Raw genomic sequence first — 27890 nt, forward strand, 5'->3', positions numbered from 1 at the left:
GTTTGTTGGGCTTTGGCTCCTGCTAAGGCTGCATTTTTTCTTTGGATGTGATGAATATGCATTACTCATACACAGATGACTCATTGATGTAAATACATTCTGCAAAGCTTGAAGCTGGCTGTGGACACCTAATCACTGGCTGTATCTGGCCTCCCGAAGTTCTTGCATGCCCTCCCCCGAAATGTGCAAACTGTTCATCCCCTTGAAGCTCAAATCTAATTTAGTGCAGCAGGACACGGCCGTGGGCAGGGCTCAAAATTAATTATTGGCAGTATTCCCACTGGCTGTTGTATTCTTAATGGGTGGAGTTTATTCTCACTGTAATGATGGATATTCACAAGAGACAGATTTTATTTTATTTCACATTTCACTTGGCCTATAGTGGCACAGAAAAAAAAAGAGGAAGGAGAGGCACAGCGACTAGAGTGCACAGAAGGAGGGACACAAAGCGCAGCCCAGAAGTGGTTCTTAACCACTGCAAGCCTCAGCCAGACGGTTTGTGATTTCTGAGCATCTCGTAGACATGGCTCAAGTGTTTTCAAGCTTTCTTGTGCAACAGGTAGAAATAGCTGTAGCAAAACCTGTTAATCAGGTTCTACCCACTGGGATTAAAAAGGACCCCATTTTCAAAAGCCACCAAGAATCTTGTGGTAACTTAGAGACTAACATGTTTTATTTGGCATAAGCATTCACAGGCTGCAAGCGCACAAACAGATGGAAATCCGTCTTCATTTGGATGGAAGCAGTCCAAATTCTGGGTCACATATGGCATGAGAAAGAAGTCACCACCTGCCCTGGGCCTTGGACTACTTCCCTTGATGATAAGCCTTCCACATACGAACTGTGCCATCCAGCGAGACTGACACATACTGCAGGGAGACAAAGAGGAGCAACCAAGAGTCTCTGGCTTTTACACCCTGCACAGAGCTTTCATTAGAGATTAGACATGTTTTGTGTAAGCACGCAGATTACACATTGTTCCCACTCCCTTCTGTCAGACTACCAACCAACTCCACAGCAAAAGGGAAGGCATGGAACTTACTACATGTGCTTTAGTACAGGCCTAGTATTGGGGCAATAGTGCATCTCCCTTGAATGTGAGTTGGTTTGACTGAATATCTGCAGAGCATATGTTCATCCTGGCTTTGTGGGGTGAGCCGGGTTAAATCCAACTCTTAGTCCAAATTCAAGCAGATCCATTAAAGCAGTGGGACTTAACCAAAGAGTTGACTTAACAAATCCCATTTAGTTGTGCTTATGTTGAATGTATTTAAACTCTTTATAGTTTTTCTCAATTGCTTTAAAGCAGTTTGACTGACTGTACCTCACCCTGATATCTTTGTCTAAAGGATTGGAAAAATAAAATAAAATAAATGAGCCTTGCTCTAAAGCAATCAACCAAGAACACACTTTGCGGTATATTCTTTAGACTGTTTGGACATTAGGAAATCAGCCTGGCCAAAAGGCTGTTCACATACCTGGAAGCAATGTTATTGGTCAAGGGATTCCCTCCCCCCCCCCCCATTACTAGAAGCAATCTTTATTATTGTAATATATGCTTGGCAAGGCTGAGTCCCTATGCAAATGCTAAGCAAAATCTTTCGGAAGCATATTTTTGTTTTCAGCCATCGCTGATATATTTTTACAGTTTTTCATGGTCAGCTCCCTTTGAAATCACACACACAAAATCTTCTGTGATAGTACAGAAGCTTCGTGGATTCCAGGGCCTGTAGGGTGGGGACTACTTATTCCTGCTCTATGGAGGATGGACAAAATGTTTGAGCCAGGTATTGCCTGATGAGATACAGGTAGCACGCTTCCCTCTGTAGAATGCAACTTGCTACCAGCTGTGGTTAGTGCAATCAGGAAGATTCAGGAAAATAAGTAAATAAAGTTATCTGTTCAGTATGCCTTCTTTTTATGCTAAGGTAGGCGATTACATTAATTTGTCTGCTTCCTTTTCTGCTTCTGCATATTTTTTCATGCTGTGATGTTTCTTGATTGTACCCTGAAGACACGATGGCTAAGTAACTGTAGGAGATGGGGGGGATCCCCATTATACTGACACTATACAAAATACACCATTGCCAAGAAGTTATGCCAACGCAACAGCTCAGATTTGCCAGCAGAGGTACTTTCTTGGTGTATCTGCTCTGCTGGTGAAGACACATCAGTGGAATAGTGGTGCCCTGATTTGCTTACAAGATAAAATAGGATATTAAAAAATGAATACCTAGAGTACCATGCATGCATATATAGCATAAACACACACCAATTGAATTGTGAGATAATGGACAGCTTGATGCCACATGCAGGAATAGCATAGTATGGGGGGCGATCCTAGTCCCGTGCCACTCTAGTCACTGAAGTGGGCATAGCTGCACAACCCAGCAGAGTAAACATTACATCATAAAAATGTTAAAAGGGTGGCATTACATCAGAAATACAGCTGACCCCGAGTAAGTTGTTGATAGATACACTCTGGGCACTTCGGCTAAGTGGTTTGAATATCTATCAACAGCATATCCATTGATTTGCACTTATTCAATCAATGGCTTACAGTAGGGGGGCAGTTGTGGTTCTCTAGATGCTTTTGGACTACGTCTCTCATCATCTTGCAAAACTGGCTGGGCAGGGTAGGTCAAATGTGTATTGTATACTGACAACATCCAGAGGGCCACAGTTGTCTACCCCTTGAGTTGGGAATTGGCAACCTGAAGCTCTCAGCTTTCCTGAGCTGATCACCAACAGGGTGGATCCCAGCCCCCTCGTACCTGCTCCAATTCTGGTATATGGATGAGATCTTTGATGGAGTCTTGATGACCTGTGTAGCTCTGCACCTGCATCCCCAAGTTTGGGTCATAAACTCTGAAGGAGAAAACGGCAGAACCGCGGGCACGTTCAGAGAAGAGCTGTCTTCTTTGCCACCCCGCAAGTTATCATTGCCACCTGCATTATCCATACTTACCTGATTGTGTCATAGACCCCTGCAATGATGCAGCCATTGACCTTGTCAATGCACAGGCAAGTGATCCCTCTGGGGGCTCTCAAATCTTGGACACAGCATTGACCATCTTCACTCTGTATGAACCATATAAAGGACTTCTACCAATCATGTCACAATCGAGGAAGACTATTCAGATGTCTCTGCCCAGGCAGGATAGCTCAGCCTTCAAACGTGTTTTTGAAACATCTGTTCTGGCCATGGATTTTCACCTATACTCTTCAATTGTCACATATTTTACCCTCCTGCTAGCTAAATGAATGAATGAATGAATAAATGAATAAATGAATAAATAAATAAATAAATAATATATGCAACATATTCAAGGTGGGGTGAAATCATTACCAAATGAAGCACTTACCCAGAGTCGAATCGAGCCATCTTCAGCACCACTAACCCACCTGTCCTCAAGTGGGTGCCAGGCCAAGGCGACCACAGTGGCTCTGTGCCCACAGAGTTCAGCCAGGAGTACCAGATCAGCCGAGAGAGGGTTGAAAGCACAGATGAAAACCCCACCAGTGCTAGAAGAGAAGGCAAATTCCCTCCTGTCAGGACCAGGAGGGTCTGAGCTGTGGGTGGAAGAATGACCAAAAAAACAAAACAAAACACTATGGCAACATCAAATTGTCCATGCCAGGCCCAAAGCTAGGCACAGGCTTCCAGTTTGGGGTGGGGGTGGGTCTGTTTCTAGAACAGAGCTTGGAAGCATTACTTTTTGCATGGCAACTCCCATCATCCTCCAGCCTGCACAAACAGTGGCTGTGCTGGTTGAGGGAACTTTGAGGATTGTCCCAAAAGGTAGCTTTTCCAAGTTCTCCTTGCTGTGAGGAGGGAGACATAGCACTGCGTTCTCCTTTATCCCAAATGGAACCCTCTGAGGGCACACCCAGTGTTTCTGAGAGCCTCCCACAGCAGCCCCCACTTTCTCAACAATACAACCAGACAGACTAACCCACCTTTTGGGGGAGTAAGCCATATCCAAGATGGGACCATAACAACCAGGCAGACTGGAAAATGCATTTTGCAAGGAGTGGTTTTGTAGATCCCAAAGACACAGCCTTCCATCCCATCCCCCACTGAGCTACAACAAAACACAGCAAGGTTAGGCCCTAACCTCCGAGTGCACTCCCCCCCCCCCCCCCGTAGGCATTTCCTTTTTTCTCCCTTCTGGTGCTCTTGCCCATCCACAACCCCTCTGTTTACAGGACAACCTGTCTCTAGCAGCTCTTCCTCCACTCAAAGGCCTGCCCGCCCAATTCCTTCTGCCCACCAGCAACCTCATACTCTTGGGGTGGCCCTGCTTCCTGCTCTGAAGAGGATACTTCTCTAGTTGAAGGGCTCTCTAGGCTGGATTCAGTGTAAAGCTGCAAAAACTCAAGAAAGGAATGCAGCAATGGCCTCAAGGGGAGCACCCAGCTAGCGGACTGAGTGGGCCCACAGGTCACTCGGCCACACTCTTCCCTGTTTTGAGATATATATGATGTCCCTTTAAGTTACAGCAATTATTTCTGAATTTGCCTCTCTAGGTCTGTGAGGGGGATGCTCCAGGAGTCCCCCAATGGGCTGACAAACTCTGGCTGCTAGGCACCAAGAGCCTGTGGAGAGGGAGAGGGAGGCTCCAGGTAGGGGACAGGATGGAGGGGCTGAAGAGTGAGGTGAGGGCCAGGCCCAGTGGGTGGAAGCCTGGCATAAGTTAGGAGGAGGAAGAGGGGGAGGCTTTCTCTCCCTAGTCTACAGGATCTGAGGGAGAGGAGTAGGGAGATGTGAAGGAAGAACTGGAGCCAGTCTTTTGCACCCTGAGGGAGGAGGAGGAAATTCCTAGGATGGGGGGTCTGACTCCAAGCTGAAGTGGCCAAAGGACAAGGGTGCACGAGCAGCAGGCCAGTCTTTAGTCTACCATTGATTCTGGGCCACTTCACAGACCCTGTGAAGACCATGCTGAATGGAGCAGCAACCGGCCCTCACCTGACCTGACAGAAGGAGAACCTGAGGCGACAGCAGCGGGGACTTGGGGGACCAGAGCACCAGGTGACCAGCTGGAAATTCAAGCCCTCCCTGAAGGGAATTTGCTGGCTTGGGGCTGTTTGGAAGACCCAGCACCAGACTGTGGGGAGACCAAACTCACTGAGCAGAACTTGGGTTCAAGCAAAGACTAGACTTGGCAGGGGGCTAGGGAAGCTACCCTGTGAACTGGCTGGACAGATGATGGCCAGCACCCAACTTTTTCTTGTAGCCTCTTCCCCTACATTAATAAAATCTAATTTCAGTAGCTCTGGGAAACTTGACAACATGGAAACCATGACTGAGAAGGGCCTCCTTGCCACCTCCACCCTGGGTGGGGATGGCAGCACTCACAATGTATATATTAATATATGCAAATAGATGCCATCTTTTCTCCTCATTTGTGGTGACACATACATTGCTACCCTATACTCTCTGTCTCAAGCCCATTCTCTTGTTCACGTACCAGGTAGTGCAAGGAGGTGCCGGTGTCATCTCCTGCCAAGGCGAGTGCTGTCACCATACCTGTATGACCGCACAGCACTGTTCTACAGGTGAAACCTATTTAAGATAATACTGGCATGAGACGCAGTAAAAGGATGGAAATGGGAGCAGAGAGGGGCACAGTGCTTCCAAACACCCAGAAGTCTTCTGCAGGATGACCCTGAAATAATTTTATCCTAGCATATCAGGACTGGGGAACTTATGACCCTCCAGATGTTTTGGACTTTCTCCCAGATGTCTTGGCCAGCTTGGTCAGTAGTAAGGAATTATAGACATTGTAGTCCAAACACGTGGAGACCTTCAGTAGAATGTGCTCAGCTTTGCTATCCTGTTTTCTTCTACTTTGCTATCCTGTTTTCTTCTACTTTGACAAAAGAAGGGAAGTACCAGTATGAAAGGCAGAAGACAGAGTCTCAAAGATACATATAGAGAAACATGTGGCAAAATGCAGTTTGGTTGCAAAGCCTGTTAAAAGCAGAAATGTGACTGATTAAAGGAATATAAATGCTGTCTTCCTTTTCAAGAAAAATAACAAAAAGAGTGGGGAAACATTGTAAAACCAATAAACAAGCATTTTCCCGTAGAGCTGTTTTACTCTTAGGTAGACAACATTCTGTTCTCTATTACATTCTGCTGGTTCACTTGTACACGGAGCACATGTGGTGACTGGATTGTCAGCAGCTGCTGGGGTCTGTAGAGAGCTGCCCCATGTGGTGAAGCGCCGAACTGCAGGTGGCATCTTCTCAGCAAAATGCCTTCAGGCCCTGCCTAGATCCTAGTCTCCCTAGAATAGTCAGTGGATCCTCCTAAGCAAGGAGCATAAGAGAGATTCTTCTTCCCTTGCTTGCTCGATGAGCAATAAATCTTTCTGAGCTCTGATATGGTTTGCAATCCTGGGCTATTCCTTCTGCTGCCTCTTGGTTTGTTCTTTGTTCCTGACTTGTTCTTCCACCTGAGTTCCTATCTTGCTCCTTATTCCTGTTTCCTTGTGTCTTTTAGCTTGGCTTTGCTTATTGGTCCTCACTAGTGTTTCGTCCCATGGCTTCTGATGCAGTTCAGGTTCCTGTCCTCCTCTCAGCCTTGACAAGGATGCAATGTTGTCCATTTCAGGGCTTGGGGATATGTAAAATCTTCTCAACCAGGTAGTTCTCTCCATCTAAACAGGCCTGAAGAATAATTCCTTTGAAATGTGTCAGACTATTAAATAGTTATTTCTGAGCATCTTTGAGAGTCTATTACTACTCATCACCACCCATCATCCCTATCCCATTCTAGGACACGTTCTTCACCTTCCACACAACCACTTGAAAGGTCCTGGGCCTTCTTGTCTCCGATGCAGGCTGATGTCAGCACTTTAGAGCCTCCATTTGGCACAGGCAAGCATTGCTGCAGCAGAGGAGGGGGGGGGAATAATAAGATGGGCAGGCAGCCACCTGAATCTCTTTTCTGCAATAAGCCCACCAATCTGCAGGTGTCCCCATGGTATGTCTGTGCCAACCTTCCCCAATTAGTGCCCTCTACATGTGTTTTACTGCAACTCTCATCATCCCAAACCAGTTCAGCCATTCCGTGTGGAGATGATAAGGTTGCCATCCAGCAGACCTTTAGGACAATCAGTTATGGAAGATTAGCTTATGCAACAAATGTTGAAGTAAAATCATTTCACTAGTTCCCTCTGAGCCAAAGAACGAAGGGAAATTCAGAGGTTAGGGCTCTGAGAGGTTTTCACAGCAAAGAACTGGAGTGTGCAGGAAGAACAGATTTGAAGCCATCATGACCACAACACTCTTCTGCAATTCGGCTCTGCCTAAGATAAGACAGTGCTAACAGTATTTCTATTCTAGATGGCTGGCATATTTTATGACTACCTTTAGACCTATGCTGTCTTCTAGGAGAAATATTATCCACATCTTTCTTTTCTTCTCTCTCTGTTATTATTAACCTTTTATTAATATTTCATCAAACCATACATCAATTATGTTGATGTATAAAACTGAATCACAAATACTGTAATTAAAATTAATGGTGCAACATTCAGTCAACAGTACAATAAAAATAGTTGTTTTCCACACAATAAGTTGCCCAGGTTCTAAAGTCTATCTGGACATATTTTGATTTGAATAAGGTGTGAGTGTAGTTTTGTAGTTCTCAAAACATGTTCTTCCAATACATAACAAATCAGTCACTTGAACAGAAAGACTGCTGAATATGAGTCACAAATATAAGTGGGTTTTATGCTTCAGTAAACATATCTCTTCTCCTTTTGCCACTTTGAGTTTATGTCAGTTTTTCTACCAGTGCAGTCCATAATCTTTTCAACTGTGTTCTTCAGTACAGTATAACTCTTTGCCATTTCCCCCTGCATCTGGAAATCTCCTTTTTGGCTACCAGTACCATGACATCAATGTTATCAGTATCAACAATTATTTAGTCAAAATCCTGTTGCACAAGTTTCAGCTGAGCAAGGTTGATGATATCACCAGCAGGATGACATTTCCAGTAATTAAGATTGTTGTCTGACCTGTGAGTAATCAATTTCATTGCTTGGAAGATGTAAGAGTCATGGGATGGAAGGAAGAAATTTTCAGTTGTAAAAAAATTTCTCCCTGCTATTAAAATAATCCACTGACAAAGATTCTGGGTAACTGAAGACCTCCTCCTTCTGACCTGTGGCTCCCCCATAATGAAATGGATTACTTGTGAGTTGGACAAAGGGGAAAGAAGGAGGAAGTCTGTTATTATCAAAAATCTCCCCCGGTGGTGACCATCATTCTGCAGATGGAACTTACTCAACAGAATTGTCGCCTTTGTGCAGCATTAAAAGAAGCAAGGAGGCACAAGGAGTTATACTCTGGACAGTTATTTAATACCAGTCATTACCTGATTTCAAAATTAAGTAATTATTGGAGCATTTATACCATATGTGGTTAAGTGAACCCAGCTGCCTGCATTCCCTCCAACATATACTGTAGGAGGAATGCTTCAGTCTATTAAATTTCATTAGGTATAAATGCCAAATTGTCTTGGAAACATTTCCCCTCGCTGAGACTACCATGCTTCAAATGGTACTGAAGTACAATTTTTATCCCTATAGTCATTTGACAGTGTGACTTGAAAGTCTTCTTCCTAAGTTATTTTAGAGCCTGGAGTACCTCACCACTGCTCTTGAATAATCCACTAGTAAATCATTGTTCCTTGACCCTTGCCACCGTCAAACACTGATAAACAGAGGTTTTTAAATTTTGTGAGTGATCTGGATGGGCTATGTTTTTGGTAGAAGAATTAGAACTTGTGCCATCTGGAGCCAGTTAATTTTCTTCCCTTTAAGCGTTTTCTGCAGTTTCCATAGCCGTTGCCTTACTACCACAGAATACGTCATTGATTTGGAAAATCCTGCATTATCTCCAAAATAAAGCTCATTTTTTTCTATTCTAGAGAATAAAGGGATGGATAATCCATGAAAAGGCAAATAGGAGAGGAATTTGGGTTGAGATTGTTTCTTTATGGATGTCAAATTTGAACTGTGTCCTTTTAAAAACCAATTGGATAATTTTTTAAAATGTTCCTTTTAATTATATAGTGTTAGAGGATAATGTATTGATTCAAACTGAAACATTACTAAACCAGGAGACACTTTTCCTTTATCAAGTGGATTGTCTATCTAAATTGAAACGTGGTGTAGTATTGTTAGTAGACCGACAGACATAATATATTTAACATGCTCAGAGGCTACAAATATACCTAAATGTATTCCTGCATATCATGTAATCCCAGAATCCTCTGTATTACCTTTTACTAATATGTATGTAATGCTAACTTTTTGATGCATGTACCTTGTAAGCAATGTAATACTTTACTTTTGATCATTGCAACAGAAATGTAACATTTTATTCTTGAAATGCATATCCTGAGGATTGGCCAGAGAAACGAACAGAATAGACAGGGAGAAGGGGATAGTTTACACTTCAAAAGCTACAACATGCTTCACTTGTGAGATAAGCCAGACTACAAGAGGAAACAATATAAGAGTAATATAAGGAGATATCCTCAGCTATCTTCCTCCCCAAAAGAACAACAAAGGGGGCCATCTGACTCAGAGGCAGAGTCATCAAGGACATTTATGAAGACAAATACCCTAGATAGTTGACCCTAATGTGCGAGGAGAAGAAAACAAAACACCACTAGATCTAGCAACTTGGGTTATTTTACATATACAAAGAAAGTAACATCAACATGGGGAAGGGAGATAAAAGTAATTCAGATGCACTCCTTGCAGACATCCTGACTCCTCAAGAGAACATCTCAATCCTAGGTCAACTGGACACGAGGGCATAACATGGACATTGTAGTCCGACCAATTAGAATAACCTCTGGAACTTCTTTGGCCAATAATCAGGAAGATCCTATGTCAAAGACCCAAAGAACCAATCAGGTCAAAACCCCTATATCCCCAACGCTGTATCTCAAAACCTATATAATGTTTATGCTCCTATTGTTCAGGGTCCATCTCTGCCTTTAAGAGGTTGGGCCCTGGCTGTGTATTTTAATAAATTGGCATAATAGACAGCCGGTCTTTGCATCTTGGTCTGTGTTCTTCGCCGGAGATAAAGAACCCATTTTCAGGGGTAACATTTCTGGTGCGTTGGCCGGGAAAGGCCTTCCGGTGAAGCTGAGGCTTCCTCAAAGGAAGACGCAGACTACCTAGCCCCAGCCTTCGGCCTGCCACCCGCTCTCCACGGTGAGTACCAGGAGTAGGTGCTCTTCGTGAACTATAGGATAAGGGAGATTCCTGAAAGACGGTAATCCCAAGAGGTCTGGGGAAGTGCTTGAAGGAGACCCTTCACTACAAAGACGCCCCACTTCATTGCTGAGGCTGTGCCTGTGACGCTTTGAGGTGAACGCAAGTGTGTAGTGAACAGGACCTGAGTGTGATACGATTGGTGGGTTGTGAGTGTGCTCATCTGGGCCAAACTCATCAGGGTTTGGGAGTGCTTGTGTCCTAGACGCTCTTTAGAAGTAAGACCCGGCCGGGCGGAGTAAAACTTGCTGGGCAAGGACCAGTTATGGGCCGTTGCGCCAGTAAGGCACCAAGCGATAAGGGGACGCTCTTGGCTTGCGTGTTAAATAATTGGAGAGGGCTTGTAGGCAAAAGATCGGGGCTTAAAAAGAGATGCATTATTAAATTATGCACCAAAGTTTGGCCTTCCGTGCTTCCAGTCAACCCCCCTTGGCTGGAGGCGGGAAGTTTTTCGCCAGATGCCCTTAAGGCGCTGGCACAATGGGCTGAAGAGGAGCTCAAGAAGGGGGAGCAATCCAATGCCCGCTATGCTTCATGCTTCCTAAGCATCGCCAAAGACCCTACATTATATGTTGGGGCTGCAAGAGACACAAGATCAAATTATGCACTCAAATTTTACTTATTGCAGTTTCTGGCAGAGGATGCAACAAAGGGGGGAAGGAAAATCATCTGAGATAGTAGGCTGTTTTGCTTCAGTATCAGCCCAGCCTGAAAAGATACAAGGGAAACTTAAAGTTAGTCCCTCTGAGACCAACAACATCCTGTATGGTTCTATGGATTAGGTAGCCCTCCCCCCCACCGACCTGCAAGTATAAAGTTTTAGTGGCAGGTCCTAACAAAGATAAGGAAGCAGAGAAAGACGAAGCAAGTGAGACAGAAAAAAACTTGCCAGATTCAGTAACAGGAGAGACATGGGAACTTCCCCTCCCTCCTCTTCAGCAGCCTCAGAAGGGGGGGGAGCCACACCAACAGTACAGGCCGGAGGATGCAGGTTTCTTGACTTCACCTCCAGCAATCAGGAAAAAAAAAACAGAATCACAAAAAAAAAAAAAAGACACTAGGGGAATTGCTGACTATGGAATCCCACAGAAAACATGCAGGACAATGGAAGATGCAGTATGTGGATTGTTGGCAGAGTACGTGTTTGAGAGCCTTTATTGACCTCAGCTTTTTGGGAAAGGAAGGCTTCAGAGTTGGGAAGCGCAAGTTGAAACCACAGAGGTGAGTTATCTGGAATTTTTTTCCTTCTATTTCCCAAGTCCCCCTCCCAGATACTAAATGGGGCTGGTGTACATTTCTAGGTATAGTGGGATTCTGAAATAAATATATATCTGGATTTCAAATTTTCCTGTTTGGGCCTTCTCTCTCTATGAGGCACTTAAAGGGCTAAGGGCAGAGTGGGAAAAGACTCCATGCATGATGAAGGCTTTCCAGCTCCTGAAGCAGAGGCTACTCTCTGCCCCAGAACGGGCTGCCTGACACAGAACAGCCACTTATTTGTTCATGAGTGAGACAGCATGGCACTGGGAGTCCCCATGCAGATGATTGGCAACTGGCGAAGGCCTGTAGCTTATCTCTCAAAAGTTGGACATAGTGACCAAGGGCTGGCGCTCATGGTTACAAGCTGTGGCAGCTGCTGTCTTTCTCATAAAGGAGGCATGCTGATTATCTATGGGAGTGCTGGTAACAGTCCGGTGCTGGAGCAAAAAGGGGGGCCCTCTGACTTTACTTCTGGTTAGCCTGGAGCCACTAACTCATTATGTTTGAACTCGTTGAGGTACAAGCCCTTCCACTACAGACTTGAGACCTTACCCGTGCCCTCATATTGGCCCAGGGCCGGGAAAATAAATTTTTACAGACTCCCATTATGCTTTTAGGATGTTGCCTGTTTTTGGGGAACTTTGGAGAAATAAGGACTTCAGGACAGTAGAAGGAGAAGAAAGAGAGCTATGTTGGCGGTGATGCATGTATAGAAAAATGCAAAGGAAGAGAATTTGAAGACAGGAGAAAGAAATAGGTTAGTAGATAAGAGATAGCAAGCAGAATTGCCGGGAATGTTCAGACCTCCTTGCTTCTCCAGATGCACAAAGTGGGAGCTGGAGAGACAAGGGGGGTTGATTTCATACCAGGAATGGCCTGCTTGTTTTACCAGGATTGTTACATAGGCACTTTCTGTGGGAATTCCTTAGACACACATGTGAAAATTACTGCATTACTTGATAATCTGTGTTCTTGGACATCTGGACAATTGAAACTGTACTGTCTGCATGAAAATTTGTTGAAAATACTTACTCACACACTGAAATGTTTATGAAAAGGAACTACACTACTTTCAAGACTGACAAAGGAGATTTAAAAAGGCGGGTGGATAGGATTAGCTTAACTATTTGCTTGGAGTTTCTCATTTGCAGGAAAAAAAAGGTTGAAGGGATCACTGCCCCCACACACACACACACAGTGGATGGAAAAACAGACAGCAGTTGGAAGATCTTCACTGTTACACCATAGAGCAAAGAAATTTAGTGCTGTAATAAAAATGATAGGATTTCTTTTCCTTACATATGTATCATCCTGATGGGAATTGTGCTATTATTTTAAGGTTTAATTGCTTATATTATTTCTAAGTTTACTCTCTGTGAAATATATGTTTTTGCAACTGCTTTTTACCAGTCCTGGCTTCCTGACTTTTCCAATTTCATCCTTTCAAAATGTGTTATGTCTTTAATTGTTGTTTTTGCAATTTGTGGGTTAGAGTTTAAATTCCGCCATCTTATTGCTGTCAGAATTTAAAAAGGGGGGAGTGTTAGTAGACCGACAGACATAATATATTTAACATGCTCAGAGGCTACAAATATACCTAAATGTATTCCTGCATATCATGTAATCCCAGAATCCTCTGTATTACCTTTTACTAATATGTATGTAATGCTAACTTTTTGATGCATGTACCTTGTAAGCAATGTAATACTTTACTTTTGATCATTGCAACAGAAATGTAACATTTTATTCTTGAAATGCATATCCTGAGGATTGGCCAGAGAAACGAACAGAATAGACAGGGAGAAGGGGATAGTTTACACTTCAAAAGCTACAACATGCTTCACTTGTGAGATAAGCCAGACTACAAGAGGAAACAATATAAGAGTAATATAAGGAGATATCCTCAGCTATCTTCCTCCCCAAAAGAACAACAAAGGGGGCCATCTGACTCAGAGGCAGAGTCATCAAGGACATTTATGAAGACAAATACCCTAGATAGTTGACCCTAATGTGCGAGGAGAAGAAAACAAAACACCACTAGATCTAGCAACTTGGGTTATTTTACATATACAAAGAAAGTAACATCAACATGGGGAAGGGAGATAAAAGTAATTCAGATGCACTCCTTGCAGACATCCTGACTCCTCAAGAGAACATCTCAATCCTAGGTCAACTGGACACGAGGGCATAACATGGACATTGTAGTCCGACCAATTAGAATAACCTCTGGAACTTCTTTGGCCAATAATCAGGAAGATCCTATGTCAAAGACCCAAAGAACCAATCAGGTCAAAACCCCTATATCCCCAACGCTGTATCTCAAAACCTATATAATGTTTATGCTCCTATTGTTCAGGGTCCATCTCTGCCTTTAAGAGGTTGGGCCCTGGCTGTGTATTTTAATAAATTGGCATAATAGACAGCCGGTCTTTGCATCTTGGTCTGTGTTCTTCGCCGGAGATAAAGAACCCATTTTCAGGGGTAACAGTATGACTTTAGGTTTGCGGTTGCCAGCTCCTATTTGGTTGTAATGTTTTTGAAACACATATTCTTTGTCCCGTTGTGAATTTTTCCAATTTTGTTTACCATTTTGTGCTCACCTCTTTTTGTAACTGAAGATCATTAGGGATGCAAAAGGGATCGGAACTTTCCATACCACTAAGACAAGTTAGCAGGCTGCTGTGCTTATCAAACCACAGCTCAGGAGCTGGCTATTCCTTTTCTAGTTGCTCTTCAGTCCAATTAAGTGCTAGACCGCTCTGTCTGGCTGATTGAGTCTTCTGTCTTAGAAGGAAAAGGTCACCCTCCCTTTCAAGATCACTTACAAGCATGTGACTGCTGCCTTGCTTCTTCTAACTATGGGAAGGAGGCCGAGATAGGTACTGTAATTGTTCTCACCTGGGAAGGAGGGTCCACATCTGGAGTGAAGTTCTCAAACTCCCAGAGATAAATGTTCCCATCACTTGCTGACACCACCAGAATATCCAGCTGTTCAGCAAACAAGGCCCTGCCAAAGGCCCAGAGCTTTCGTTACCAAGACAGCACAACTTCTTTGCTCCTGCAGCTTCAATATACACAAAATTTCCCACTCTTCCCTACTGTATCCTGGATGTAACCTTGATCTTTTCTGGTCAACCTGCATTGTACAGGATTATATGGCACCTGAGCTGACATGATAGTTTTGCTTCTCAAACCTGCCTCTGCTTCCCAGGCTTTGTGCTTGCACTGAGGTGTAATTACTGGACCTTGGAGGCAGTTTCAAGGGAAAAGTAGGCCATAAGAAGTACCAGCCTGCAAAGCAGGAGTAGGGAAGCTGTGGCTCTCCAGATGTCTGGACTCCAGCTCCCAGAAGACCTACCCAACATGGGCAAGGATATGTGATGGTGGGAGTGCCAAACCTTTTTCAGCAGCCCAGCCCTACTGCAAAATAAACAGATCCCTAAGGAAGAAGCAGAAGTGACCCATTATCTTCAGGATTACTCAGAAAGGAGCTTCTCTGCTACAACAGCACATCCTCTCCCAGAAAGTCTGTGTAGGAAGTTATTTGTTTGTTTGTTTCAATATTTATACCAGGCAAGCAGTGCAGTATTCTGGGCAGTTAAAAAGTAATTACAATAAATAACGAGAGAAATAAACAATATGCAGTAAAATGAAAGTTACCTCATGAAGTTCTTTCTTTCTTTCTGCACGTCTGTGACTGTGCTCTGGACTGTGCTGCAGCCCGTCTGGTGACTGCTAGAGGCCTTCCCCCATTTCCGAGGGGAACCGGGACGAGGCCGTTGCTCCTCCCTGAGGCCCCTCTTTACCTGTTGAGCCAAGGGGCCGTGTCGCTCCAACTGGGCTTCGCTAAGGTGGAAGGACTCCTTGCTGAAGGAAATACAGGCAAACAGTATGGGAGAGGAGTAGACCTGTTGGTGTGGAGAGAATGAGGGGTGGAGGACTGGCTGTCACTAGGGAAGATGGTGGCATGACCACAGTAAGGAGAAGACGGGAGAACAACAGGCAGGGAGGGTCTGGAAGGGCCCTGTCTTTGTCAGAACTTGGAAAAGTAGCTTTTCCAGAGAACAACTCCCAGAATTTTCCAGCAGGGGCCAGGCCAGCCAGGGATTCTGGGAGGTGTAGTCCAAAATAAAAGGTAATTTTTCCAAGCACCAGTTTTTGCATCTGAGCAGGGCAGGTTAGATGCTACAAAATGGTCTTCTGAAACACAACAAGTAATAGAAATCAAACTCCTCCTAGACCAGAAACAGACAATATGTCGGAAGTTAACTCCCCTCATTCCTCACCACTGACTATGGTGGCTGGGACTGATAGAAACTACAGTTCAAAGTTCAATAACAACTTGACAGCCACAAGTTGCCACACGTGTTATATGCTTATGCCAGGGGCAAATGCTGATCATTGTAATGGTAGTATACTCAGCTCCCTATGTGCTTCTGGAAAATGGCAAGGGCCTTTTCCATAGATGCCTGTTAAACTCCCATTTTCCACAAACCATGATTCTTCTCTATACCAATAGCAGGCTTCAGCTTTCAGATTAACATCTGCCCACTGCTGTTGATGATGTTGGGACTCCCCTCAACCCATACCTTGCAGCAGGGCCTGGCAGGTCTGTCTGGACTTTGGAGACAAATTACCTGTAGATGAAAGGTGATATATAGCTTTTTTCCCATTTCTGCACCGTTCCACTGCTGTCCCCACTGAAAAGCTGAACAGGCTCCTTCTTAGCTGGTAGAGAGACATTCAGCAGGTCAACCAGGAGCAACATAGACTTGAGGGAAGGCGGTGATTACAGGATCATTGAGGGACACAGAGAGCAAAGATCAGCCCCAAACAGCAGGTGGCTTGGCCCAGCCATATAATAAATTCCTTCTGGCTTTGAACTACTGCACATGGCTCACCTGATAGAATTTGGTGGTTCAGATTAATCGAAGGCTGGGTTGGAATCCATGCCAAGCTAAAGTCATGGCTTGGGGGCACTTACCATAGGCTAGACATTCAAGGGTTTTTTTGCAATGCAGAATTGTCAAGCACCCCAACTCATTGTAGCGCCAGACCAGAATGTGCTGTGGCTTGGCTGTGCCTGAAAGGAGAAGGACACCCAGCGCCCCCCCCCCCCAAATTTTTTTCTATCTTAATATTGTACTTATAATTCTTAACAATATATCTGTGAAGATTCTCAGTTATCCAGGTGTGGTTATCTGGAAGTTGAGTCATGGCAACTAAATGTCTTTCTTGTTAGTTGAAACAATTCGCTACTCCTCAAAGTAGCTTCTTCATTCTGAGGAGAGTTGGTGGGAGATCCCTGATATATCCTCCACATTGGTTTCACTTCCCCTTGGTCTGAATAGGCTTGTTAGAAGGTCAAAGGACTGGGAGTGCGGTATAATCCCACTTCTGCAGTCCTTCTCCACCTATTGTCATGGGTCGCTGCTGCCGGATCATTAACAGTGATTTTTCTGCACAGGGAAGCCATTGAAATCCACAAGCACCAGCACAGTTTCAACAAAAAAGAGGAAAGTATGAAGCTCAACAAAACTTGGCTCCCAGCTCTCAAAAATACAATGTGCAAAAGATCAACGAACTCTACCCAGCCACAAGGACCGGGGATCACTACACACAAAAGACCAGCTAATGACACCCATCAACCACAGTGACATATAATCTCTTCTCCTTAGCACAACAATACACCCACAACAATACACACTAACCACCCATCTACAGAAAAAGACAAAAGCCTATCTCACAGCCATAAATACTGCACTCCCAAGCCAACTACACCACAGCACAGGTTGCTGTCCTCTGAAGATGCCCATGGCCACAGAGACTGGCGAAATGTTAGGAAGAACAACCTTCAGAATACGGCCAAAGAGCCCGAAAAACCCACAACAACCAGTGATCTTTCTTGTTTGTGTCCCTAATCCTTCTGGGGATGGATGAAAGGGCAGCATAATAAATAGGAGACAGATAGTGTCTAAGGCCTCCACCCCTGTTGAGTGAGGGATTTTCTATATGCACATGCATGGCCTTCCTGACCTTTGTAGTCCCTCCTGAGGCATCTCAGCTGTTGAGGGGGGGGTCTGTTCCTTATTCTGTGGACATTATCCCTCGCCCCCAGTCCTTTGACCTTCTAACAAGCCTATTCAGACCAGGGGAAGTGAAAGTAACATGGAGGATATATCAGGGATCTCCCACCAACTCTCCTCAGACTGGAGAAGCTGCTTGGACAAGAAATACATCCAGTTGCCATGACTCAACTTCCAGATAATTATTAGCAAACTTCTCACCATTCCCAAGTATTTTTCCAAGAAAGGCGAAGAGCATGGTCTCTAGTCTTGTTTGCATAAAACAAGAATCTCCACCCATATGGATATAAGTATGAAGCACTGATGGAAACTATTCTGAGTGTCACTATGAAATGTGGGAGAGGTTGGTGTTTCTGGAGTGCTGGCACATACTGGCTCAGCTAGATCAGCCCCAGTTTCTAAAATAATTCTTATTTTTTCAGCTTCACCTCTGCTATTCCAATTAAGTAATTAATTAAATTACATTTATATCCTGCCTTTCTTCCAAGGAGCTCAGCACAGCACACATAGTTCTATCTTCCTATATTATTCTCACAGCAAACCTATGAAGCAGGTTGAAATTAAAAATAATAACTGTCCCACCAAAATCATTGCGGTGCAGATGAATGGTAACTGGAACCCAGGTCTCTTCAGTCCTAATCAAACCCTCTGGTTCAGGGAGGCAGACCATTAAAGGTTTCAATGGTCACCAAAATCCAACATGTAGATGTTGATAAACAAATACAGTACTCCCACCACAATTCATCATTTGCCAATCTGGCTTGGAATGATGGCAAATGGAGTTCAATATCATCCAAATGGCCAGAGATTCCAAGCCCTTCTCTAACCACTTTATATTACTGTCTTTGTCTCTTCCACTGAGCTTATTACTATTTGACCTACAAAGGACGGTGAATCTGGAACCCTTGCACAGGTGACAGGGAACGATGCAGAATTTACAGATGACCTCCATACATGACAGTTTTGGACCTCAGTTTATGAGGTGCCTTTAGATACAGAAAATATCAAAAAGATCTGTTGTAGGGCCTCTTTACATCTGATATAAACAGGGCACATCTAATGCTTTGGTATGTCTTAATCCAACTCTGTTTGGAGCTAAGGTCTTATACCTAGGTAAGTGGTTCCTAGCCTTGGGTAACTTAGGTGTTCTTGGACTGCAACTCCCAGGAGCCTTCACCAACAGTTGTGTTGGCTGGAGTTTCTGGGCATTGCAGTCCAAGAACACCTGGGTTACCCAGGTTTGGGAACCACTGTTGTAGATATGAAGCGTAGCATCATTAAGGCTTTATTTAGGAGCTCACCAATTACATGTCTTGAATCTGGCAGGCTGAAAAGTTGCTGAAGCACAGGGCCATCCTTCTGATTGTCTTGGAATGTGGATATGAACTGTGAAACCTGAAAACAGATCAACACAAAAGAAGGCAGAGCAGGTAAGCATTTCGTAACAACTTCTCCTTATTCCTTTCCTAGAAAGCAGGACTGCAATATATACAAGAGCCATCTTTCCCTAGGAGGCTGATGAAGGCCAGAGGAAAAGGGAAGCTCAGAATAGATCTATGAGATGCTATTGGCACAATGAATAGCTCCCAGCAATAGAGAACATCAGAGACAATTTGGCAACACCTTTCATTCTGAAATGACTGGAAGGTCCTCTCTAAATATTTTTTGCCATGATCAGGAGACCCAGGAATACTGCACGACTGGAATCAAAAGCCCTTGAAGCATCCATCCAACAGAAATGGAAAATGTAAAAAAAGGTTGCTCAGGAGCGCCCTTCAATGGGAGAATACAAAAGCTCGAGAGGAAACTACTTGGGAAGTGCTCTCATTTAATGTCAACTGTATTTCCTGTCTGACCTTTGAGAAAGCATCTGTGTAATTTTTCATCCTAATGTGGTTGTGTATCCTCTTTTCATTGACTGCATCATCCTATCAATCAGCCAAGATGGATCTGAGCTATCTAAGGAAGGCATCTTGATACTGGAAATAGGCTTCATGGAAAAGCTCCTTCTGCAGCACAGGTCTTTTTGCAGATGCTGTTAAATAAAAGGAATCTGAGGGATTTTTGCCACCTTGAAGGCCAGCTGACTAAATATGGTAATTTCTCAAGGAGGACAAAGAGGGGGGAAAAAGGCAAAGGGGAACAGGGAGCTTCCATAGGAATAGAAGAAGCTGTCTTACACGAGAACAGTCTATTTGTTTACCTGTCCCACTACTCTTTATTCAAATTGAGAGCAACTCTCCAGGATCTCAGGCAAAGATCTAGCTGTCATCTGCTACTCAATATCCTTATAACTGAAAATGCCAAGGGCTGAACCTGGAGTTTTCTGCATTCAAAATATGGGCTCTCTTATGGAGCAGTGCCCAACATAAGATGTAGAGTCCCAATTCCATACCTCAGCTGTTGGTACCAAGGCAGCTCATGGGTATCCAGATCTATAAATGAGTATTAGGTGAACAGGTAGCTTAGATATTTGAAAGCTTCTAGTGCTAAATCTTTCCTGGACAGACCCGCTTTGGGCTACTGGAGACAGTGAGGATTGCTTGCTAGAACATGCCAATGGAACTCTCATACCTGCAACCCATGGGTTTACAAGGGACTCTGCCATTAGATTTTGCTTAACATGTGAACTCTGTGAGCAAGAGAATTTTGCTTACGACTGCCTTTACTAAACTGTTTTGGAGCTTTTCCCACTGCACAGCTAAGCTGCTGGCAAACAACTGTTCCTAAATATGATGATTTTCCTGGCAGTGCACATTTATATTTCCTATATGTTTGAAACCATGGAGATAAGGTGTGTGTGTGCGTGCGTGCATGCCCGAGTTATTGAAAATTAGGGTGGAAATAGACAATAGACAGGCAAAGGCTGGCAGCACAAGCAAATTGAAAACAGCTGAGTGATCATCTTGGCCATAATTCACAAAGACAGGAATGAGAGAAAAATATAGCCTATCCCTTTGCTATGCAACATATCTTAAACAAAATGTGATGCTTATGTACTGCCCCATAGTGCTTAAAGCACTCTCTGGATGGTTTGCAATTTAATTATGCAGGCTACACATTGCCCGCTGCCAGCAACCTGGGTACTCTATTTACCAACCTCAGAAGAACGGAAGGCTGAGTAAACCTTGAGCCAGCTACCTGGGATTGAATCCATGTCATAAGAGGAGTTTTGGTTGCAGTACTGCAGTTTAACCACTCTGCCGTGAGGCTCCTTGCTAAAAGCATGTCCAGACAGGAAAAGCTGGAGCAATCTGGTTTGTGCTTATTTTCAGTTTGATCTTATTTACCTCTCACTTGAGCAACCTTTTCATTCACACCAATCTACGTTTCTTCTCTAATGAGAAGGGTCCAGGCATGTAACTCCAATTTATTCCCCTTTCAGTTAATGACAATCCCCTTGCCACCCCCTTTCCTGCTTTCTCCCATGGCAATCATTCAGCAGGTTGTGAGAACTTTCCTCTCTTTTTTTGTTAAATAAAGTGACATAGTGAAAAAACAATGCATCTACCTAGCATACTACACATAATACAGGTACTGTCAATGTATCTTGCTTACCTAGAATAGGGCTATTTCAGTAGCACTGTATCAAAATGGTAGAGCAGATAAAAACAGAGGAGGGTGGCTTCTCCATTGTCCCTCTTAATGCTACAACCCACCAAATATGTCACATGGTTGTCACCACCCACAGGTCCATTTGGGTGTGAAATGACCATCTGCACAGGCAACAGAATGTGATAATCAGGAGGATTCTTAAATCGCACCAAAAACAATCCTGTAGTTTTAGCGCTGTGCTCAAAAGGAGTGGACAGTTCTAAAAAGTGGTGGGATGAACTGCTCTAATTCAAAACACATATGGATGCCATAATTTGATTCAAACCAAACAGCACCAAAAGTGATCCAAATAGCAGGCTATATTTCCCTCTGGACATGCCCTAAGATTCTTCCCTGATCTCAAAATTGCTCCACAAAATTGCCTTCCTCTCCCCCCCCCCCCGTGCTTGTCCACAGGGCTGCAATGTCAAAACATTGCCAATAGAGGGCTCCTTCTAATAGGAAGCTGAGTCTATAAGGCAGAGAGGATGAGATGGCTGCTTGCAGATATGGGGGGGGAATACCCCAATTGTACTCACTATTTCCCCAGACTGGGGCTCATAAAGGGTGGGTTGGGAGGAGCCGCTGGTGATCCAGACGATGCCTACTGATGCCACGTAGCAAAGTCCGGTAATATTTCCAATGAAGGGGCCGAGACGCTGGATCAGCTGCCCATCCTGGGACCAGATGCCAACTGTCTGGTCAAAAGAACCTGAGAGCAATCTATGGAAAAGGACAGGGGTGAGGAAAGCAAGAAATGGAAGGGGAAAAGAAATGCTTCTTCTCTCACACACTTGCACAAGCAGCTCTCTCTCGCTCTCACTCTCTCTCTCTCTCTCTCTCCTTCCACATTTGAAGTCCATTAGTAAAAGTATTCCATACAGAGTTTGGAAAACTTATCTTTCCAGACTACAATTCCCAGAATCCCAAGTACAGCAGGAAGGGGATTCTGGAATTTATAGTCTAAAAAGGAATTTTATCAAGCTTTGATTTCGCTCATTTCTGCTGCAAAGGTTCTTTGTCCATCATTTAAGATTTAGTGATTACCTCCTTCATCCCACACCCTGATCATATGTTCAAAGAATGCCCCCTTTCCCAACAGCTCCACCTATACCTTCACTTCTTTGTGCTGAGCATCATTCTTCCAAAACCTACTAGCTCCCTATTTATCACTCTCCCACCAAAAAAAAAAAAACCATTAAAAGAAAACAGGAACTTCCTTCTGCCAGCCCCTCCCTCATTGCTGTGCAAACTTTTCAGGAAGGGAAGGAAATTGTGGCCAGCGGGGTAAGGGAGAGAAGAGAAAGGGAAATAATGCAGAAAGCCAATAAATAAATAAATAAATAAATAAATAAATAAATAAATAAATAAATAAATAAATAAATAAATAAATAAATAAATAAATAAATAAATAAATAAATAAATAAATAAATAAAGGAAGAAAGAAAGAAAAGAAAAGAAAAGAAAAAAAAAAGAAAAAAAAGTAGAAGGGGGAAGAAAAAGGAGGGAAAACCACCTCTGTCCCCACACAGTGAGCAGCCCCAAGTTCACCCAGGAAGGTACGCTTCTGATAAGCAGGTAACCCTTTCCCTGCAGTTAATAGAAAGGAACTTGCAAGCGGGAAGGCAACTTGTGGCCCCTCCTATCATGCCAGTAGTGGTGGGCAGATAAGCATATATTTTTTCAGTATAAACACTGCCTGTACTACACCCTCCTTCCATATTCACAGATTTCAACAGGGGTGGGGAGCTCTGTTTGTTCATTTTATTTATATCCCATCTTTCTCCTAGGATAGGCCATGGGGCAGTCTGTTGTTGACTACAACTCCCATCGGCCTTAGCCAGGCTATCCCTAGACTTGAGAACAGTGGGAGAAAGTGTAATGCAAATAAAACCTCGGCTTGTTCTCCTGCGTCGGATACTCCTTTCAAGAAGCTCTTGTTGGTGTCTCATTGGCTGCTCTTTCAACATTCCCTCCCATTCTGTGAAAAGGTAGCTTACTAGACCAGCAAAGCAACTCCAGGCAAGAATCTAACACCACACTAAGATTCTACTTCTTGTGCCCTTCTTGGATTGAGCTGAGGCGATACCTTGTGGTTTCTTGCTGACGCACCAACAGCAGATGGGTGATGGCTGCACTGTGGGCATGTGGGATGCAGTGCTTGGCTGTCAGTTTTTTCCTGCCTGGAGTTTGGTAGGTGTCAAAGATTAGTAGCCTTCTGTCATACCTAGGAAGGGATGTGGAAGAGATGATCTTCTGCTAAAGGTAGAGAAGAATTCCATAGACTTACCTTACTATTGCCAATAGCAGACCCAGACTTTCTAAGAGCCTTGGTTGCAAAGGACAGCAGTGGCTTCCCTCTGTTTCTCCGGAAAAGGATATAACAGTTCACTGCCTTTTACCATCACGCAACAGCCACATTACTGTCACCTTATCACAGACCACCCTATTTTCTTTTACGGTTGTGGAGAGCTTGTTTGTTGAAGTTCCTCGGGGTGTGTGTGTAAGGTCCAAACTAGCCATTAAAGGAAAATATATGCCCTGAGATTAATCTCTTTTCCCTTCCACAGTGCAGTTTCCTCAGAAATATAGTACCCCGGCCATCACATTGGCAAATTAAATATATGTTTACCTTCCAAAGAACCAATTGCAAAACAGACCATGTTAAAGGTAAGATGCATTGAAGCCATTTCTGCTATCACTCAGGGTCTGTTCTGGCTAACAGAATTCATTCTTCACCCTCCCAGCTTTACCCTGCTGTATATATATGGTTGTCTAGGCAGGTGATGCACGACACAATGTCCTTGTGAGTGTAGTCAGAAAAGCCATGAGCCATGTTGATCACGCGCCCAGATTCTTTTCTTTCATCCAAGGGGAAAATCACCAAGCGTCCCTTGCTGCCACAGAGAAGGAGGTGCCGAGTCAGGTTGATTGCCATGGTAAAGACAGGATGGCCTATCTAGAGAGAAAGAGAAAAAAGACTGGGCTGAGCGCCTGAAGAGTGGAAAAGAATGGGGTCTAGAGACCAAGGGAGGCAATATTGCCAGAGCATAGTCTAGCTCGTGCCTTGCAGGATTCTCTGGAGAGAATTGCTCAAAACTGAGTGGCAGATAGCTTGGGTACAGCTAAATCAAACCCTCTCTTAAAGAATATGTGTGGCACTCCAGACTTATGAGAACCACTGGCAGGGCCAAGATGCCCATTTATGCAGGAAACCATGTGTCATTAAGGGAACAGAAGAATTAAAACGTCTGATAGGGCAAGGAATTGCAGAGCAGGAAGGGACCCACAAGGGTCATTCAATGCAGGGAATCAACTGCGAAGGGTCTGCGCCAGATGGCCACCCAACTTCTGTCTAGTGGCCAACAGCCAGATTTCTACTTAAAGTGAAAACTATGATGTTCTAGGCACTGACACTGGTGACATTGTTGTTAGACCACTAAACCATCACCTACATAAGCTTGGCATGTCTCATTCCAATCCATACAACAAGAGGTGAAATCTAAAACCTACATGTTTAACTTGCGTCAGCAACCTCCATAATAAAGCTTCCTTTAAGCACAGAAGTCTGGCCTGAACATTTGACTATGATTTTTAGAACTCCTCTGCTTCTGCGGTGTCACTCCAAGCTCTGTGACGCTCAGCCTGATAAAGACCCATGGGGGATTAAAAGCTAGTTTATATTTGTTAGTTGTTACTTTTCAAAAAAAGGTATTGCCCATCTTTGCATTAGCTTGTGTGCAAGGATCATACAAGCTTTCCTTTTTCTTTTTTTGCAGTGTTCCAAAAATCTTCAGCTGGCTGGCGTTCAGTTCTCTACTGTGCCCTCCCAAGGGAAGAGCCAGCCTTTGTAGCCTTGAGCAAGCTGCACAGTCCCAGGATAACTCCAGAAGAAGGGGTCAATGGTAAACCACTTCTGAATACCCCCTACCTAGAAAGCCCTGAAAAGCATTGCCATAAGTCAAAATTGATTTGATGTCACACAATGATGATGATGATGAATTCTTAAGTGTATTCCTGCTGGCCCAAAGTTCCTTGAACAAGAATCTAGCAATTCCATAAGAGCGATCAATTCTATACAATAACATACAAGTTCATTAAAATGTAATATTTTAAATATTATTATCATCCCCTGTTCCTGGGTTGTAGAGAGGTGAGCGTCTTACCAGGAGACGTTCTAGCACGGTGCCACTTGTGGACCACACCAGCACAGAGCTGTCATTGGAAGCAGAGAAGAAAAGCCGTCCCTGTGCCCAGGACACAAAGTGGGTGACCCAACCGGCGTGTTCCTTGGCTTGCAGGGACACCCGCCCATTCTCCATGTCCCACCATTTGATCATGCCATCTGTCAGAAGAAAAAGAGCCACATTCCATTTGTTCGTTTGTTTGGCTGGCTAGGGGTTTGTTGCATGAAATACCTGATATCCATTATTTTTACTTCTGATTTTAGAAAGAAGTGCCCAAAGAAAGAAGTATCAATTTTAAGTGAGGTCATTTTTAGCACTAGAACACCACTCCCTGATAATTTCAAGTACCTACTCAGAGAAACTATTTGGAACTGGGACTGTGCTGAAAATGTCTGATTAGAGGGGAAAAAAACATGGTCAGTATGGGTAATGCCTGGGCATCCAGATGTTGTCAAGCTGCAACCCCCATGCTTACAAAACAGCCATGGAAATGGAAAAGAACTTGACACACTAATTCTCAGCCGAGAGAGAGAGAGAGAGAGAGAGAGAGAGAGAGAGAGAGAGAGAGAGAGAACTTGTGCAGACAAGACTCACCTTTGAAGCCAGTGACGCATTCGCGTCGAGCTGTATGGTAGCCAAGAGCTGTGATGGGACTACGATGATGTTCCTTCATGCGGAGATGCTCCTGCATAGCCATAGCTGCAGTCTGAACCACAGTGTAACAGAGTGTCACCAATCTGTCTGGTTTCGAAGGCTGTCAGTCTCTGCTCTTTAAAACCCACAATCATGTTCCCGTCATGCATGGGAGGTTAGCCTATTGTGAATAGGCTATAGATAATCATGTTTTAAACATTATGTTGAGCCATTTGGTTTCTGAAGACCGGCACATGGAGTCTCCTAGTTGCCGGTTTCCCTCTGCTGCTTCTCCACAAACTCCCAGTGTCAGTCCCTTGCTTAACTAGCAAAACTTTCCTAGAAACCATGACTGTCATAGCAGAGATTCATGCTCCATAGACTAAGAGCCAAGAAGTCAACCAGGGCCTGCAGGAGGGGCAAATACAACAGACGAGAGACACAGCAGAGGTGGTTGCTGCAGCTGCAACTGTGAAGTTCACAGACTAAAACCCAATAATGGCTATTCCAATGCATTCCAAGGGTTTATTCGGATGGGCCACATGTTTTTGTGGTGGCCAGTGTCTAAAAACTGCCGTGTAAGCAACAATTTCCAAAGGGCTGATTATTTAATTTGCAGCAGAGCACAGAAAATTTGCTTTTCTGATAATCCGTCCCAGAATCCCCATCAGCATAGCCAAAATGTAACTTTTCTGAACTCTGTGAACTGCAAAACAAAAGTGTCTTGTTGGCATCTTAAAGACCAACAAACGTATTATAGCGCAAAATACACTTTCTCAGCCTGGCACATTTCAAGTATTTTGGATTACAGCTCCCATCTGCGTAGTCCTTTGGTTGTGCTGGTTGGCCACAAGCTGCACCCAAAAGAACCGGAGGGTGGCATAACACTTCGTAGGCCAGAATCTGCTTCGTCAGTTACCAGCAATCTGATGAACGTGGTCTGTATCCGAAATAAGGAATCCCTCCCGCTCCCTTTGATCTATCTCCTCCTCTAACATTCTCTCCGGGCAATACGTTAATAGCTGGTGAAGAAGCCAAGAGGGTTAGTGACTTAAGAGCTCACAGAGAGTTTTTTCTGGGCATAGCTCAGCATGCTGTGAGAGTTATATCAGGGACGCGTCACAGAATAGGACAGAGGAGTCGATCCATCAGACAAAAGGACACGAAGACGGGTGGGGCCAATTATTTTTATGTCTGCAGAACAACAAAAGGCCAGCAGATGGCGCTTGTTTTGCATTGCCTGGATTTTTCTCACCCCCTGAGATATCCTCCCTGCTGTTTCCTCCGTTCAAGGATGCAGAAGCCCTGGGCTTTTTGGCAGCAGAATAACTTTTCAGAGCCAAACTGAGGGATCGACAGCTTTGCGGTACCACGCAGACATCCCATTCTGTCCTCTTCTCCTTTTCACAACCATGCACACGTCCCCGTTTCTGCTGTGTCTCCGGGCAGGAAGGGCCAACTGCTTACCCCACCACTCCCTCCCCTGTTTTCGAGGAGGCGGCTTACAATTTACTTCCCAGCTGCTCAAGAGCAGGCGGTCGTGGCTTGTCGCCCCCCGCCCGTGCAAGATCCCCGAGGCTCCCAGCCGCCCCTTCCCTACGACTTGCCCAGATCTGCAGGGCGCGCACCGCAAGCCGTGGGGCGCAGGAAAGCTCCTCCGGAGTCCCCCGTCTGTGCCGCCTGGAGAGATGAAGCTAGATTTCTCGTTTACTTCCTCCTCCTGTCGCCATGGGAATGAAAGGAGGCGAGGGCGGGAAGCAGCTAATCCCAGCGCCTCTCCCGCCTCGTCGCGCAGCAGCGTTTTCGGGTCGTGAGAAGCGAGA

General features: G+C 44.3%; 1 protein-coding gene across 9 annotated transcripts; it reads right to left on the reverse strand.

Moving 5' to 3' along the window:
- Positions 1–651: 651 nt before the first annotated feature.
- Positions 652–27836, reverse strand: LOC110077351 (uncharacterized). Of its 9 annotated transcripts, XM_072989900.2 has the most exons (18): positions 27696–27816; positions 26029–26140; positions 25414–25592; positions 24001–24206; positions 23337–23474; positions 21787–21970; positions 18955–19048; positions 16552–16650; positions 16205–16295; positions 15228–15434; positions 14466–14574; positions 6799–6895; positions 5472–5566; positions 3961–4085; positions 3366–3549; positions 2969–3081; positions 2775–2868; positions 652–869 (listed from the first exon to the last, which is right to left on the reverse strand). In XM_072989900.2, the coding sequence occupies exons 2-18, from the start codon at positions 26129–26131 to the stop codon at positions 807–809; spliced, it is 2181 nt and encodes a 726-aa protein (XP_072846001.2). In that variant the 5' UTR covers positions 26132–26140; positions 27696–27816; the 3' UTR covers positions 652–806. The 9 variants fall into 9 exon arrangements, with proteins under 9 accessions (XP_072846001.2, XP_072846000.2, XP_020645970.3 ...); XM_072989899.2 differs by lacking the exon at positions 2775–2868 and having other exon boundaries at positions 3366–3525; positions 27696–27829; XM_020790311.3 differs by lacking the exon at positions 2775–2868 and having other exon boundaries at positions 27696–27829.
- Positions 27837–27890: the final 54 nt, after the last annotated feature.

Source organism: Pogona vitticeps, chromosome 2 (assembly GCF_051106095.1).
Source record: "Pogona vitticeps strain Pit_001003342236 chromosome 2, PviZW2.1, whole genome shotgun sequence".
In the NCBI taxonomy this organism is placed as follows: domain Eukaryota; kingdom Metazoa; phylum Chordata; class Lepidosauria; order Squamata; family Agamidae; genus Pogona; species Pogona vitticeps.